The sequence below is a fragment of the Notamacropus eugenii genome, chromosome 5 (genome assembly GCF_028372415.1).
Source record: "Notamacropus eugenii isolate mMacEug1 chromosome 5, mMacEug1.pri_v2, whole genome shotgun sequence".
Taxonomy (NCBI): domain Eukaryota; kingdom Metazoa; phylum Chordata; class Mammalia; order Diprotodontia; family Macropodidae; genus Notamacropus; species Notamacropus eugenii.
In genome coordinates, this window is record NC_092876.1 from 118,247,569 (window position 1) to 118,263,094 (window position 15,526).

The 15,526-nt window shown below is 39.9% G+C and overlaps 1 protein-coding gene and 1 long non-coding RNA gene across 16 annotated transcripts in view; one reads left to right on the plus strand and one right to left on the minus strand.

Annotated features, from left to right (window-relative positions):
- DLG2 (discs large MAGUK scaffold protein 2) overlaps positions 1–15,526 on the plus strand; it is a 1,590,913-nt gene that overhangs the window by 1,334,932 nt on the left and 240,455 nt on the right. Inside the window, exon 1 of one of the 15 annotated variants that reach the window (XM_072610688.1) lies at positions 14,485–14,678. The exons of the other annotated variants lie outside the window; for them this stretch is intronic. Within the exon in view, the coding sequence (XP_072466789.1) occupies positions 14,633–14,678 (46 nt within the window). The 5' untranslated portion in view covers positions 14,485–14,632. Of the gene's footprint in view, positions 1–14,484; positions 14,679–15,526 lie in introns of those variants that run through there. 15 annotated transcript variants of the gene reach the window in all.
- Positions 1–15,526, minus strand: part of LOC140505081 (uncharacterized) — a 60,443-nt gene that overhangs the window by 12,291 nt on the left and 32,626 nt on the right. The gene's annotated exons all lie outside the window — the stretch shown is intronic.

Consider the following 15,526-nt stretch of genomic DNA (forward strand, 5'->3'; position numbering starts at 1 on the left):
TCTTAAGCTTTCTTGCCAACAGCATCCAGAAAAAGTAGTCCTCTACTGATGACCCAGAGCCAAGACAATTACATGATGCACTGGATGATCCAATCAAATTCCAAAAAGATCTTAAAGACTAGAAGAGGTAATGGATCCAAATGAATGAGATGAAGTTAAATAGGGATAAATTTGAAGTTCATCATTTTGGTTTTTAAAAAAATCAATTTTACAAGGAAAGAATGTGTGTGTGTTGTGTGTGTGTGTGTGTGTGTGTGTGTGTGTGTGTGTGTGTGTGGAGAGAGAGAGAGGAGAGATTTACTGTGAAAACAATTTTTTATATTAAATTTACTAAAAATCTAAAATTTACATCATTCCCTAAAAAGGACTTGATAACGCTATTCAAGTCAGATGCTTATTTAAAAAGACAATTAAAAATAAAACTATATAGTTCTACAATGTTTTATGGCAGACAAAGTGCTCTCCTCAAAGGAAATCTGTGAGATAGTGAGATAAGTATCCCTCATTAACAAATGAGGAAACTGAGGTTCAGAGAAACTTAGGCTTCCTGGCTCAAAGATTAATATTCTTTCTACTTAAAAGGAGCAGGGAAGTGAATGTTACCTGGTATCTGGAATCAATCAGCACTGCAGGTGAATATTGGATACTAGCAGATAATGTTTTTAAAAGGATCTGGGACTTTTATTTAGCCACAAAGCACTATATTTTATGTTAACCAAAAAATGTGTTTGAGAAGCACCTTCGTGGTGTCACAGCTAGGACACTAGACAAGACCTTAGTTCTCATCCTGCCTCAAATACTTAGTAGCTTTGTGATCCTGGAGAAATTGTTTCATCTTTTTTGTGCCTCAGTTTCTCCATCTGTAAAGTGAGGAGTTTGAACTTGATGGCCTTTAGGGTTCTTTCCAGCTTTCAATCTATGATCCTATGATCTTAGGCTTTATCGGTAGAAATCGTGTCTAGATTATGTGAAAGGACATTCCCACTGTGCTTTACCCTGGCCAGACCAGAAATGGAACGTTATGTTCAGGCATGAGGCTTATATTGTTAAGACGGACAGTAATGAGCTGGGAGCTCTGGTTTGTTATTAGAAGCAAAACAAGCACTCAGCAAAACTGTGAATTAGACAAAGTTGTCTTTGGTGCCGATCACTCTTCTGACCTGCTTTTTAACTATTAGCAATTATTTGTTGAATCTTGAGATGTTCTAAGCCAGGGTTTCTTAAACTTCCTTCACTTGCCACCCCTTTTCACATTTTGGCAGTATTGGTTGGCATTGTGTAGCCTGAGGATGTGCTCAGTGCAAGGTGTGCATGCTTTGTGTTCAGAACCAAAGCTGCAGTGAAGTTGTGCGCGGCAACATGGGCGCATGTGGCCAGAAACACCTCAGATTCATTACGCATTTGATTTGTAATTAATTCAGAAAGCTTTTACTGTTGTCAAATTTTTCACAACCCACAGTTTACAAAGCATTGTTCTAGGTCGTGTAGAGGTAGAAAAACATGTATGCAAACATGCATCTAGGACATGCATACACATCAACATACATATAGGTACCATCTTATAGTCTGCTTCTGGATGAGCTCTAACTTCCTTTCCCAAATATACATACCAGAACTTATAATTCATGTAGATAAATGAAAAAGATGCTGCCCTCAAGAAGGTAGCTTTAAACTAGCTCTTGGAAGTAATCATTATCATAATTTTACAGCTGAGGAAACTAAGACAAACATATGCTAAGTGACTTGCCCAGGGTCACACACTTTGTAAGTATTTGAGGATGGATTTGAATTCAAGTGTCTGGGACTCCAGGCTTAATGCCCCGTTCTATCTAGATGTTCTTCATGCCACCCAGCTGTCTCCAAGAATGATTGAAAGTTCTAGGGACATTTATTCTAGAGATGGAAAGTCTCATAGAGGGACATGATGGTTGTCTTCAAAGATTTAAAGAGTTGTCCTGCAAAAAAGGGAACGGACATGCTTTCACTTATTTTAGAAGACAAAATTGGAGCTAATAGGTGGAAGTTAGGAGACAGACATAGCTCAACATAAACAGAATTCTCTATCAATTAGAAGTATCTAACAATAGAATGAATGACTGACTCCTGCTCCTGCATGAGTTTTCTGGGGATATTCAGGCAGGTCCTGTTTCTATACAGAGTGGGAGGTTACTGTAGATGAACTGTGAAGGTCTATCCAACTCTGTGATTTTATGGTTAAAGAGAGCAAAAAGTGATTTTCAGGTTTGGTTTCCCTCTAACGTTATTGTTTGCAGTTAGTTTTGTTTTGGGGGAAGGGCAGATTTCAGGTAAAGAACCAAACTAGAAGAAAAGGAAGTGTTCCTCATTGTCCTTGATTTTGAATCCTTTGCCAAAATATAGATTCTCTATTGACAGCTCTGTTGTTAACCACACCATGATGGACTGAAATGAAATTCTTCTAAAGCAGGGCCAGATGACCAAATGACCCTTTAATTTAATTTGACACTCTATATAGCATCCCTTCCAATGCTGACATTCTTTGTTTTAACATCCGTTCTAGCTCTAATATTCTACGCATTACATCCCTCCTAGCTCTGACATTCTGTGCTTTATAATTCTTTCAGTTTTTCAATTTGAACACTTTATAGTCTAAAGACCCTTCCAACTCTGATGTTCCGAATTTTATTATTCTATGTCCCAACATCCCTTCCTGTTCTGTCATTCTATGTTTGGCATTCTAACCTTCTGAATTCTAATAACCTGTTTTCCAAGATACTTTCTAGTTCTCATCTTCTATATTCTATGGTTCCTTCTAGATATAACATTCTTGGAATCTAACACCTGGAACACTCTTCCTCCTGTTTCCATCATGCTATGAGACACAGATGAATATTTCTTTCTTCCTGCTTCCAAATGCTATTGTTTGTTCTAGAAGAATACCTATTTTTAAAAATCCCCCACTCCTGAATCTGGAGAAGGCCTTTTTGGCCTGTTCTGTTCAGAGCACCACAAGAGGCCCTGAGAGTTTCCTCGGGTTTTACTAATCCATTCTAATGTAAAGCAAAATTCCAGTGGAAATTTAAAAATGGGGCGCCATTTCCCCCTAGTCAGTTCTGAAGAAATCAGCCCTTGTTTATTTTTAAATGAACAGGATAATAGTTTGATTACAGCAACTTCTAGCTCTTGGGCTCAAGCAACAAACACCACCCCAGATCACATCCCAGAAATATCTTATAGACACAAAGTCAAGGAGAAGGAGAATAATTTTACCCTCAAGCAAAGCCATGGAAAAAGCCTGTTGCATGGCGACAGGACACCGACCACCAGGATAGGTGAAATCATGCTGGAACTTCATATTTTTAGCTTTTTGCTGTGCAAACAGCAAATCGTTGGCATAGGGATTTGAGTCAGCTTTCTCATCCTCTCCCTCACGGTACAGATTGGGATCTAAATATAAGGGGTACCCTCCTACATTTCCAGAGCAGAGCATGCACAGGATTTCTTCATGCACTTCTGATTAAAATGGAAAGATAGAGTGGCTGGTTCATTTCTGCAAAGGCAGCTTCCCTCCTCCTCCCCCTCCCCCTCCTCTTCAATAAATTTGTCCTTAATTGTACACCCAGGGAATGGGGGATTATGTTGTTTCTTTTCTGAATTTTTTTTCATATTTAAAAGAGACAGACCCTATATTCTTTTCATGTTGTGAATAACCACAATATGGCACTCTTCGTTAAATCTCAAGGGGTCAGTGTGGCATTGTGGGAAACACCCTAGATTTGAGCTTGGGGCAGAAGACCTGAGTTCAAGTCATAAGACTCAGATTCACATGCTACTTATTATCTATGTGACTCTGAACAAATTTTTCAATCTCTCTTGGCCTCCATTTCTTCATCTGGAAAATAAAGTGGTTAAATAAACTCTAAATTTTAAACTCCTATGAAGTATGGTCCTCCTTTCCATCCATAATTCTTCATTTTGTTTTCTGGGGCCAAATAGACTAAGGGAGGGGAGAGGAAGGGGAGAGGTGATTCATTAAGAATTTAACAGAAAGCTGAAAATTGTTTTTGCATGTAGCCGGAAGGAAAATAAAATATTATTTAAATTTTTTAAAAAGAATAATAGGCAAGGCAGGGAGAGACAGTATGGTATAGTGGCTAGAGAACATGAAGTCAGGAAGATCTAGGTTTAAGATCAATGTCCTACTCTTGCCACATCCTGGCTGTAAGGACCTGAGCAAGTCCCTTGATATATCAGTGACCCTAGATAATTTTCTGAGACTATATATTAGAGAGAAGAATGCAGTCTGTCTTGGTAGAGGAAGCTCTCTTCACCAGCTAGGTGGTACAATGGGATAGAGGTCTAGGACCAGAACCAAGAAGACCCAAGTTCAAATCCAGTGCCAGACTCTTACTAGCTGTGCAACTCTGGACAAGTCAACCAACCTTTGCTTGGCTCAGTTTCCTCATTTATAAAACGGGGATAATAACATCACCTACCTTGAAAGGTTGCTGTGAGGATCCAAAAAGATAATATCTGTAAAGTACTTGGCACATAGTAGGTAGTATGTAAATGCTTATTGCTTACCTCTGTACATTGATGATATCATAAACTGGTTCAAAAAAGACATAAAAGAAGATAAGGAAAAAAAGACCACAGGTGAAAATGAACCGTTTGTGTTAGTCTCCCTCTCAATCTTGTAAAATCCAAATATCCAATAAACGTTTTTAAAGCCTAGCAAAATGGCATTTATAATAATCTTGAATTCTCACAAAGATTCTAAAGAAATATTTGCTTCAGATACTTTGCTGGGATTTAATGGGGTTAGAAGTCAGTTTAATTGTAATAAATCAATAGGCATGAATATTGAGCCTCAGCAGCAAAAAATAATAACCACACCTCAGTACTTCAATAATTTACAAGATCTGGGTGGTATGGGCACTCCCTCCATCATACTGACTGCAGTAGCCTCAGAATTTAGTGCACAGTGGTTTGAAGAATCTGTCCCTTGACAACCACCTTCTGGGAAGGAGCCCTTCTGAACTTAGCAACTTCCAGGCCCATCCTCAGGTGACAGTCCCACTGGGCATTGCAGGCCCCATCTGCAAAGTCTTTCCAGCTGGCTAGGACCCACCAAAGTGTGGGCTTCATTGGCAGAACCTTCAGGAACCCACCTTCGCATCCATGAGGTGATGAGACATTGGAGAAAGATGGATTGGGAGAAGGTACCCCAAAATTCTATGGGGAAAGTTAGCCTAGGAGAGATGGGAAGTCCTCAAGAATGAAATGGACAGTTCAATGGAACTGCCTAAGGAGATCATTGAGAGTGCACTGGAAGCCTAACAGCTAGCACATATTTTAAAAAAAAGATACATACACAGGAAAAAATACGTACAGAAACACACATAGGAAGAAAGCAAAACAACGAACCTGAAAGCTTGGCAAGTCTTCTAAGACTAGGCAATGCTCAGAATATAGTGCTAAGACTTAGAAGTAGTTGAGTTTGCAAGAAAAGCTAAGAACAGAAAAAAGGTGTTGTTTTTTTTTAATTATAGTTACATTTATATATGATTCCTTGATTAATACCTTTTGCTACCTGGCCCCTTGCTACCTCTTTTCTCACTATATTCTCCTCCATAATATCCACAATCCAGCACCACTGGCCTTCTGCTCCTCCTTGCTCATGAACCCTCTATATCCCAACTCTCTGAATTTTTACTGGCTATGTCCCAAGCTTACAGTACTCTCCTCCCTCTCCTCTACCTCCTGACATTTCAGGCCTTGAAGCCCTGATCTTCAAGTCTCAGCTCAAATTCTACATTATATTAAAGGTCTTTTCTAGCACCCCACTCCCCCTTCCTCCTCCTCAAAGATAGCAATTTCTCTCTGATATTACATCCCATTTACTCAGCTTGTATCTTGGATGTACATAGTTGTTTGAACATTCCTCTCCATTGTTAGAACATGAGCTCCCTGAGGACAGGGACCATGTTTTTGTCTTTCCTTGTGCCCCCATCACTTAGCATGGTGCCTTACACATGATAAGCTCTTAATAAGTGCTTTCTCATTAACTGATTGGGAGAAGGGTAAGATCCAAGAACAGATAGTACCATTGCTTATGGTGGATGAGGTGATAAGAGATGATAGAGAGAAAGAGAAACTGTTAGTTAATCTCTTATTTTGTGTTTATTTTCTCTGCCAAGAAGAGTGACCATTTGACTGAAATGGAGAGAACAAAAATGACTACTAGTGAACTAAAAGCCAAGATAAATCAAGAGATAATAAGATGATACCTAGCTTCCCTCAATGAGTTCAAGGCCACAGGACCAAACAAATAATATCCCAAGATAATGAAAAATCTCGCAGATGTAACTACTAAGCCACTGTGAATGATCCCTGAACAATTGTGGAGAAGGGAAAATATTACCACAATTTCCCAAAAGGGTTATATCTTCCACCCCACAGACCAGTGGTTTAACTTCAATTCCTGACAAAATTCTAGATCACATTAAAGAGAGGATAATAAACAGGCTTAAAGAGCAGTTGTGATTATCAGTAGTCAGCAAGATTTCACCAAGAACAAGTCATTCCAGACTACCTTCAATCCCTTTGTTGACAGGATCATTAGACTGATAGATCAGGGGAACAATGAAGTTTACTTAGGTGTCAGCAAAGCATTTGACAAAACCTCTCATTCTGCTCTTATGAACAAGATAGAGGGATGTGAGTTATATAATACCACTGTGTTAAATGAATTTAGAACTAGTCCAATGATCATAATCAAAGAATACTTACTAGTGGTTTAAGGTCAGTTTGGAGGTAATCACCCAGAGATCTGTGCTGCTTAACATTTTTTATCAAAGAATTGGAGAAAATCATGCTGGGAATGCTTATCAAATTTGCAGATGACACAAAGCTAGGAGGGCTAACTAACAGGTTGGATGTTATAGGAAAGATGGAAAAAGACTTTCCATAGGCTAGAACATTGTGCTAGTTCCTCTAAGAAATAACTTGATAGGAATCAATGTAAATTCTTACAATGGGTTAAAAAATCAATATCACAAATATAGTGAGGGAACGATGGCTAGAGAACAACTCATTTGAAACAGTTGAGGATTTAAGTGGACTGAAAGCACAGTGTGACTCTACAGTGTGATGTGGTTACCAGGAAAGCTAATGGTAATGTCAACTACCTTAAGAGAGGGCTATCATACAGGACTAGGAAAGAGTTAATTCTGCTGTTTTCTGCCACTGTTAGACCACCTCTGAAGTACTATGCTTATTTTACGGTGAAACATTTTAGTAAGAACACTAATGAGCTAAAGAATGCACAAGAGAGAGACTGACCAGGATGAGGGCAAAGGGCTATTAGGTCATGTCATACAATGACTGGGTGAAGAGACTAAGGGAGGGATGCTTAACCTAGAGTAATATGATAGTTACCTTCAGAAACATGAGCAAGAGGGATTTGACTCATTCTGTTTGATCCAGGGGCACAAGTAGGAGTAATGGTTGGAAATTGCAGAGAAGTGTTTGTGATTCAGTTGTTTCAGTTGTGTCTGACATTTCATGACCCCATTTGGGATTTTGTTGGCAAAGATACTGAAATTGTTTGCCATTTCCTTCTCCAGCTCATTTAACGTAAGAGTAAACTGAGGCAAACAGGGTTAAGTGACTTGCTCAGGATCATATACTTAGTAGGTGTCTGAGGCCAGATTTGAACTCAGGAAGATTAGTCTTCCTGACTCCAGGCCTGGCATTCTATCTACTGTGCCACCTAGCTGTCCTAAGAGAAGTGTGCATGTGTGTGTGTATGTGTGTGTTTGTATGCAAGCTTAATGTAAGAAAAAACATCCCAAATATGAGAGCTATCAAAAAATGCGGCTGATTGCCTTGGAAAGCCCAAGTGGGTTTTCTTTCTCTTTAGATCAAAGAGCAAAGACTTGGATGTCTCCTTGCCAAATATGTTATAGAGGGTGATTCCTGGTCAGGTACAGGTTGGGCTAGATGGATTTAAAGGTCTCTTCTAGCCCTGAAATTCTATGATTCAGTGTAGAAATATGAGAAAAAATGCTTTACAGTATGTGAAGCACTTTTGTTACCTATAAGGACAACCAAGACAACAGCTCACATTTCTATACAGTTTAAATAGCATTTTCCTTAACACTTCCTTGAGAACAAGAACACGTTTTTGTTGTTCTTGCTTAAGGTCTTGGTAATGGAGAAGATCATTCTGTACTCCATGGAGACAGATAAAAGGTGGCATAAAAATAGCACTGGCATTGGCATCAGAATACTTGGGTTTAAATCTGATCTTTTCCACTCCTTAGCTGTTAGAGTGAGCTCCCTAAAATGAAGGACTGACAGGAACACTACCTGTTCTGTCATTCAGTGAATTTCAGTAGCAACCTGTTACCTCTGAGATTGAAGATAAAAATCACGTTGGGTTTTTTCAAGCTCTTCATCACCTGTCCCTTTTGTACTGTCTAGTCCCTAGACCTTACTCCGTTCCACATACAGTGCAGTCCAGTGATCCTGGCTTCTTTACTGTTCCTCTCACACATCTCATCTTCAGCCTCTGAACATTTCCACTGGTTTTCATTGTGCAGCCTTTTCTCACCTGTGCCTCTGAGCTTCTTTCAAGTTTCATTTAAAATCCCACTTTCCTCCTCTAAGAAGCCTTTCCTGATCCTCCTGAATACTAGTGCCTTCCTTCTGTTGATTATTTTCATTTTATTCAACCTATAGCTTACTTGTACATAGCTGATTGCGTATTGAACCTTCTATTAGACTAGAAGCTCCTAGAGAACAAGGACTACTTTTGTGTTTCTTTGTGTCCCTTTGTAACCCTTAGCACACTTCCTGGCAGAGAGTAGGGACTAAAAAAGCAGGTATTGACTGGACCTGACTTAATGTAAGTGACCTTGGGCAACTCATTTAACCACTAGGTGACTCAATTTCCCCATCTGTCAAATGTAAATAAGACTTAGGTTATCTCCTGAGGTTATCTATACCTTTCCTCCACCATGTCTGCGAAGGTCAAGTGAGCTAATGAGATAAGGTGCTTGTAAAGTGCCATAAAACATCAGCTCCTATTCTTGCTGAGGGAAGCCTCATTGAAGAGCCCATTTTCTCCCATTAATTCATCTAGCATTGAGAGGAAATGATAAGGTTTTGATGGTGCTCAAGCCTGGAATGTAAAAAGGTGTGTGAAAGGATGCCAAAAACCTGGTTATATTCATCCTTCATTTTCGAAGAGGACTGTGACATCAGAGAAATGATGACATGACTTGCACTTGACTTTGTTTTAAGTGAAGGAGGGCTGTGCAAGGTCACCAGCCTCATTTCATCCTCCTGAGCCATCTGGATCCAGTGACCAGATATTCATCAGAATGACTAGAGACGGTCCAGGATGCAGTGGGAGACCTTGACCTTCAGGGCTAAAGTCTTTTCAGGTACTCACTTAAAATGAGGTAATGCCCATTCAGTGAATAGGCCTCTTAGGACTCAAGAAAATCAAAGGAAGGCCTTCCCCAGTGTGTCAGAGAATTCCCTTATGGAACATTCAACAAAGAGACCCAGTCAGACGTCATATGTGATAAGAAGGTGTGTGTATGTCAACATATGAACCAGTGCAGGGTACACTCATATCTTTGAGCTCACACATCCATCAGAAGTCAGATCTGCTTTCAGGACTCACTGACCCATCTCAATTGTCAAAGATTGATCAGTACCAGCAAACCACAGTTAGAACAGTAATGTTAGCCTTTTCAGGTAGAAGAAAAAAAAAGAGAGAAGAGTTTTTATTAGGAACCCAGAACCAGAACAGAGAGCTGAGATATTGAAGAATCCTGATTGTCTACTAAAGAAATGCAGTAATAGTCTCTCTTTTAACCAAATAATAAAGGTTGTTGCAGTGAAAAGAACAGTAGTTCTGAAGTCAAAGATTATGGGCTCAAATCCCATCTCCAGTGCTTACTATCAGTGTGATTGTCAGTGAGTCTCTTAGCCACCCTGAGTCTCGGTTTACTCATTGGTAAGATGCAGATTTTGGATTCATTGGCTTCTGAAGTCCCTTTTAGCTCTAAATCTAGAAGTCTACCTTATTCCCTCACGTAAAGTAAATGACAGAAAAGCTCCATTTCTTTTCTTATTGAAATTCCAATCCTGGTCCAACATACACTTAGGGAGCCCTATTCTGATGTATAGGATCCAGAGAGTATAGCTCCTGTTTGATAGCACAAGAGGGGAGCAAAATAAGTGCCACCCAAAAGATTCTGCTGAGCCATAGAAGTAGCTAACTCTAGCATGAAATTATCATAAATTGTCCTACAGCTGTTTTCTTCATTCATCGGTTATTTATTATTGCTTTTTTGTCCCTATCATGATTTTCCAGGTTTCCCTGCAGTAAAATAGCTCCAACATTAAGATGATAAATGTCAATGCTTATAGGAGTGTGGAGACAGGGCAGGTATTGTATACACAAGCCAAGTCAGGCAATCTTGGGTTTGCAAACATGGCAGCAGTTTAAGGAGGGGGATGATGAGGTCTGCTTATAGATTTCCTGGGCCATCTCACCCTGCCTTTCATCCCCCTCCCCAATATCTCATGACCCTGTTTCTTCTCAACTGGAAAGAATAAAGCCTCATTTAACAGTTTCACGATCATGATAGAAGCTCCATCCATTTTCTCATTTGAACTTTAAGCAGCTAGGTGAGGTAGGCTGTGTATGTGGCTGAGCTGGGATTTGAACGTAGACCCTCTTATTCTAAATCCAGGAATACCCTGTCTGACCACCTCTAGTCCCAGCATGCCAAATGCCAACTGATCTGGTATCAAATTAATCCACCATTCCACAACCATCTATAGATGCTGTGCACTCAGGGGAACCTGGCTCAGCCCATACTGACTCTGTGACCCTGGGCAAGTCATTTAATCTTGAAGTGCTCAGCTCACTGAGATTCTGAGTTGCAGAGAGGACACTTATCTGCATTGGTAGAGGAGGTTTCTTCATCTGGAAGTTTCCTACACCAATGAAATCACAAGTTCGGTCCCCACCCCTTTCCACTCTACCAAGCTACCTTCTTTTTGGTCCACCCATCCTACCAGCACCAAGGTCTCATCATCTTCAGTCCTGCTTTTTTTCCTCAATTCCAGACAAATTTATTTTCCAATCTTCCTTTCTCCCGTTTCTTGTCTGTTCTCATTAAGGTAGGAAGAAAAGATGAAAGGGGGAAAAACAGCAACATTAACAAGAAATCAGAAACTGGGGCTTTGTGTTTACCCAGAGCTTCAAACCAGATAATAAGAGCGTGCATTTTAAAGCATTTTGAGGCTTACAATGTGCCTTCTTCACTGCTATTTTGTGAAATAAGCATTGTAAATATAATTGCCCCCATTTCACAGATTTTTTTTTTAACTTGGGTAAGATGATTTGCCCACAGGTGCACAGCTAGTATTTGTCAGAAGCAGGTTCTTCTGGGCACATAATAGTCATCCAGTAAATACCAGATTGATAAGAAGCCAGATTGGTTGGTGTTTGGTGTATTCAGGAGACAAAAGCACATGAAATCGGAGTTGGAGAGCCTGGGTGTAAATCCTTGCTTTGTCATTTACTGGCTGTGTGACCTTGGGCACGCTGCCTTCCCTTCTGGGGCCTCTGTGTTATCATATGAGAACTGTAAAGGATTCCACTAACTGATCTTTGAGGTCCTCATCAGTTCTAATATTCTGTAACTTTAAGCAGCAAAAAATCAGGTCTCTTGGATATTTGAGTCTAGGAGATAGCTTGGAACTGTAGGAAGAACATTAACCTTAGAAGACTTGACTAGATCTAACTCTGAGGGTCTATGATGGTTGTCATCCAACAGCAGTCTGAATGGTAGAACTTGCCCAATGAAGTCCCCTGTTGGGACTAGGGTTAAGGGGGACAGACATATTCTAAAGACAAGAATTACAAATAGAAGAACTAAATTAGAACGAACAGTTCCCTGATCATTCTTTGCATGCATCATTAGTTAGAAATCATAGCAATTAAATCACAGTCAGGGCAACCCAGTCCAGAGCCCTCTGCCTAATTGGAGAGCACAGACTTGTAAGAGAATCTGTGTTGCTGGGCATGACTTGAGGATGATACCTTGAATTTTCATTGCATTTTGCTGAGGAGGATTTCCAAGCTTCAGACTCAACAGCATTTGATAACATCATTCCCTAAATTTATTTGGTCATAAAGCATTTTGAGGCATGTCAACACAACCCAAACTACAAGGGAGTCAATAAAAGGAAACACTAACCTTAGAATAACTAGGGTTTTGGGAAAACATGGGACTAAACTAGAAAATTAAGCCTTTCTGATTATGAAATATCTGGTGCAGTGGAAACAGTACTAGGTTTGGAGTTCAAACCCCAGCTCACCTACTTCCTAGCTCTGTGACCTTGGACAAGGTTACTTCACACCTGTGGGCTTTACTTTCTTCCTCTCTATGATGAAAGGCTTGAAATGAAAGATCTCTAAACTCCCTGCTCTAAATCTATTATCTCATGAATTATTTTTGGTACAGCTGTAATTCACTCAATTAAATTTAATTCAACAATCATTTATTAAATGCCTATGCTGTCCAAAGCACTCTGCTGGGCACTGGGGATGATGGGAGGGAGGGGTACAAAGATGAAAAACCAGTGCAGTCCCTGATTTCTAGGAGCTCACAATGTATTATAAGGTGGGAGCAGTGAATATGAGAGATGCAGAAATAGCTTTAATTTTCTTTCCATCAGAACAAAATCCCAGTGTCATCTTTTGTAATTTGATTGATACAGCACATTTGCAGTCTAACCAAAAATTCTCACTTATTAAATGGTTCAGTTGAATTCATTTCAACAAATATGTATTAGTTACCTACCCATGCGCAGAGCACTGCACAGGCATTGGGGAATATAGAACGGTTAGTTAAGACAAAAGATTCCTGCTCTCATTGAGTTTATGGTTTACAGGACAATAAGACATAGTCATGATAATAATACAGAAGAACATGTGATATGTGCCTTACTGAGAGCAGGATAAGCCCATGACTTCCTATTTAACATTTTAGAGGGAAGCATCACAAAGCATTACCATTTTGACCTGGAACTCCTATTTAAAATGCATGGATCATCATGGCTATGAAGTAGCATGTCCACTGTCACCCAGCTGGGTAAATTTAGAGCTGCTATTTCTAATGCTAATAATGATTACTGGCATTTCTAGATTTTCTAAATTTTCTAATTTAAGGTTAGTAAAGTGCCTAACATACTTTAACTCCTTTGATCGTCATTAAAAGCTCCATTTTACAGAATATGAAACGAAGTATGCAAGAAGTGAGAAGTCATGTGACTTTTCTAGTCGAGGAGAGATCTATCTGCATGCAAGTCTTTGTGACTCTGTATCCTACACATTATCTACCAGGCCCATTAGATTGTGAGCTCCTTGAGGGCAGGCAGGGACTGTCTTTTGCCTCTTTTGCCCCAACACTTAACAAGGACCTGGCTCACATAGTAGGCACTTCAAAAATATTGATTGATTGATGCCATACTAGACTGGGACTCCTGTTCTGATTCCAAGGCCACTCTCAGAGCCAAGTTAGAAATAGAATACTTACAGCTTTAGAGGTGTGTATACCTTATCTGCTGAGGATTCACCTGCACGGGCTAGCTGGGTATTTCAGGGATCCAGGCAAGTAGGGTGCCCCCAGGCTGTGGATAATTTGAACTCAACTAGGGGCAATTACTTAAATGACAGTAAACGAAACCTTACAGTGACAAAGCCCTTTCCTTTGCTCAACCTCACGTGAGCCTAATGACAGGCTCATGAAATACGTATCATGATTGTTTTTATTTTCATTTGGTACAACAAAAATTTTGGCATAATGAAGTTCTGGAGTCAGAGGCTGTTCAGTTGTGTCCTATATTCTTCTTGACCCCATTTGGGATTTTCTTGACAAAGATATTAGAGGGATTTGCCATTTTTTTCTCCAGCTCATTTTACAGATGAGGAAATTGAGGTAAATGGGGTTAAGTGACTTGTCCAGGGTCACACAGTAAGTGTCTGAGGACAGATTTGGACTCAGGAAGATGAGTCTTCCTGACTCCATGCCTGGTGCTCTATCCACTGTGCCACCTGGCTGGTTTATCAGAGGACTTGGATTCAAATTCTTCCTTTAACACACAATAGCTATGTGACCCTGGGCAAGTCACTTAGCCTCATTTGTAAAATGGAGTAATAATAGCACCTACCTCATAAGCTTGTAATAAGGAGCAAATGAGATAATATCTATAAAGGGCTTTGTAACTTTAAAGTGTTACATAAATACTGACGTTTATTCTGTAGGTAACAATCCTTTAGGGGTTGGCTTTCATATCTATAAAATGGGAATATTGGACCAGATGATGTCTAAGGCATCCTCCAGTTACTCTTATCATAAACTTTGGATTCTGAGTCAAAGGATCTGAGTTTGAATGCTGGTTCTGTCTGTTACTAACTGGATGTGTCTATCATCTGTGGACCACCTTATAAAGGCTTGTTGACAGGTTGACCACAGCAACTGTCAGAGTTCTAGATGGGTCTACAGTTATTAGTGGAGAGAATCTCCACAGGTATCGGAAATTATGGAGCATTTTACAGATGAGGAAACTACGTCTGCTTGGCAAATGTTTGATGGCATGGAGAGGTACTAGACAGGGCCCTACTTGGAAGGGGTTAAAATGAATTAAATTCTTCTTTCTATCTGTAATTAGCCACGTGGGCCTAGGTAAGTGATTTAACTTCTCTGGAATAGGTTCTTGGAGAGGTTAAGAGACTTGAGAATGAAGCTGGAAAGTGGCAGAGCCAAGACTGAATTTAGGCCTTCAGGCTTGAAGCCCAGTGACTTCTCCAAATGGTGCTTTGTATCTTGACGATTTCTCTGATGATGATTTAGGAAGCTGCTATGTCTTGTGCAACTCAAATCAACAACAGGCATTTATTAAGCACAAGTCACTTTTGAGAGTATATTTTATATATGAGCTAAAAACAAACAACAACAAAAAACATCCCTGCCCTCTGGAAGCTTATTTTCTACTGTGGTGAGGGTGGGTGGGGTTACAATATGTGTATATATAAGCATAGTATAAGGAAAGTTGATGGAGGAAAGAGGTTTGATGAGTGAGGAGATCAGGGAAAGCTTTAAAGAGGAAGAGGTTCCCGAACTGAGTCAGACAAGAAAAACAAGGATTTTTAAGAGTAGACAAGGAAAGAAAACATGCCAACCCTGGGGAAAGGCTTTGGGGATTGTGCAGAGGCGCAGAACAGGGGATTGCCTTTGGGAAATGTCTAACAGTGCAGTTAGGCTGCAATGTTGAGCTCATGAAGGAGAATATTATGATATAAGACTGGAAAGAGACACCACAAGCAGAGGATGCAGGGTGTTTAATGTTAGCCAGGGAAAGGAGCTGGTCTTTTATCCTTGAGGCAAAAGGGAGCCCCTGTAGGTTTTTGAGCAGAGGAGAGTTTGTCAGATTATACCTGTGCTTTTGAGTG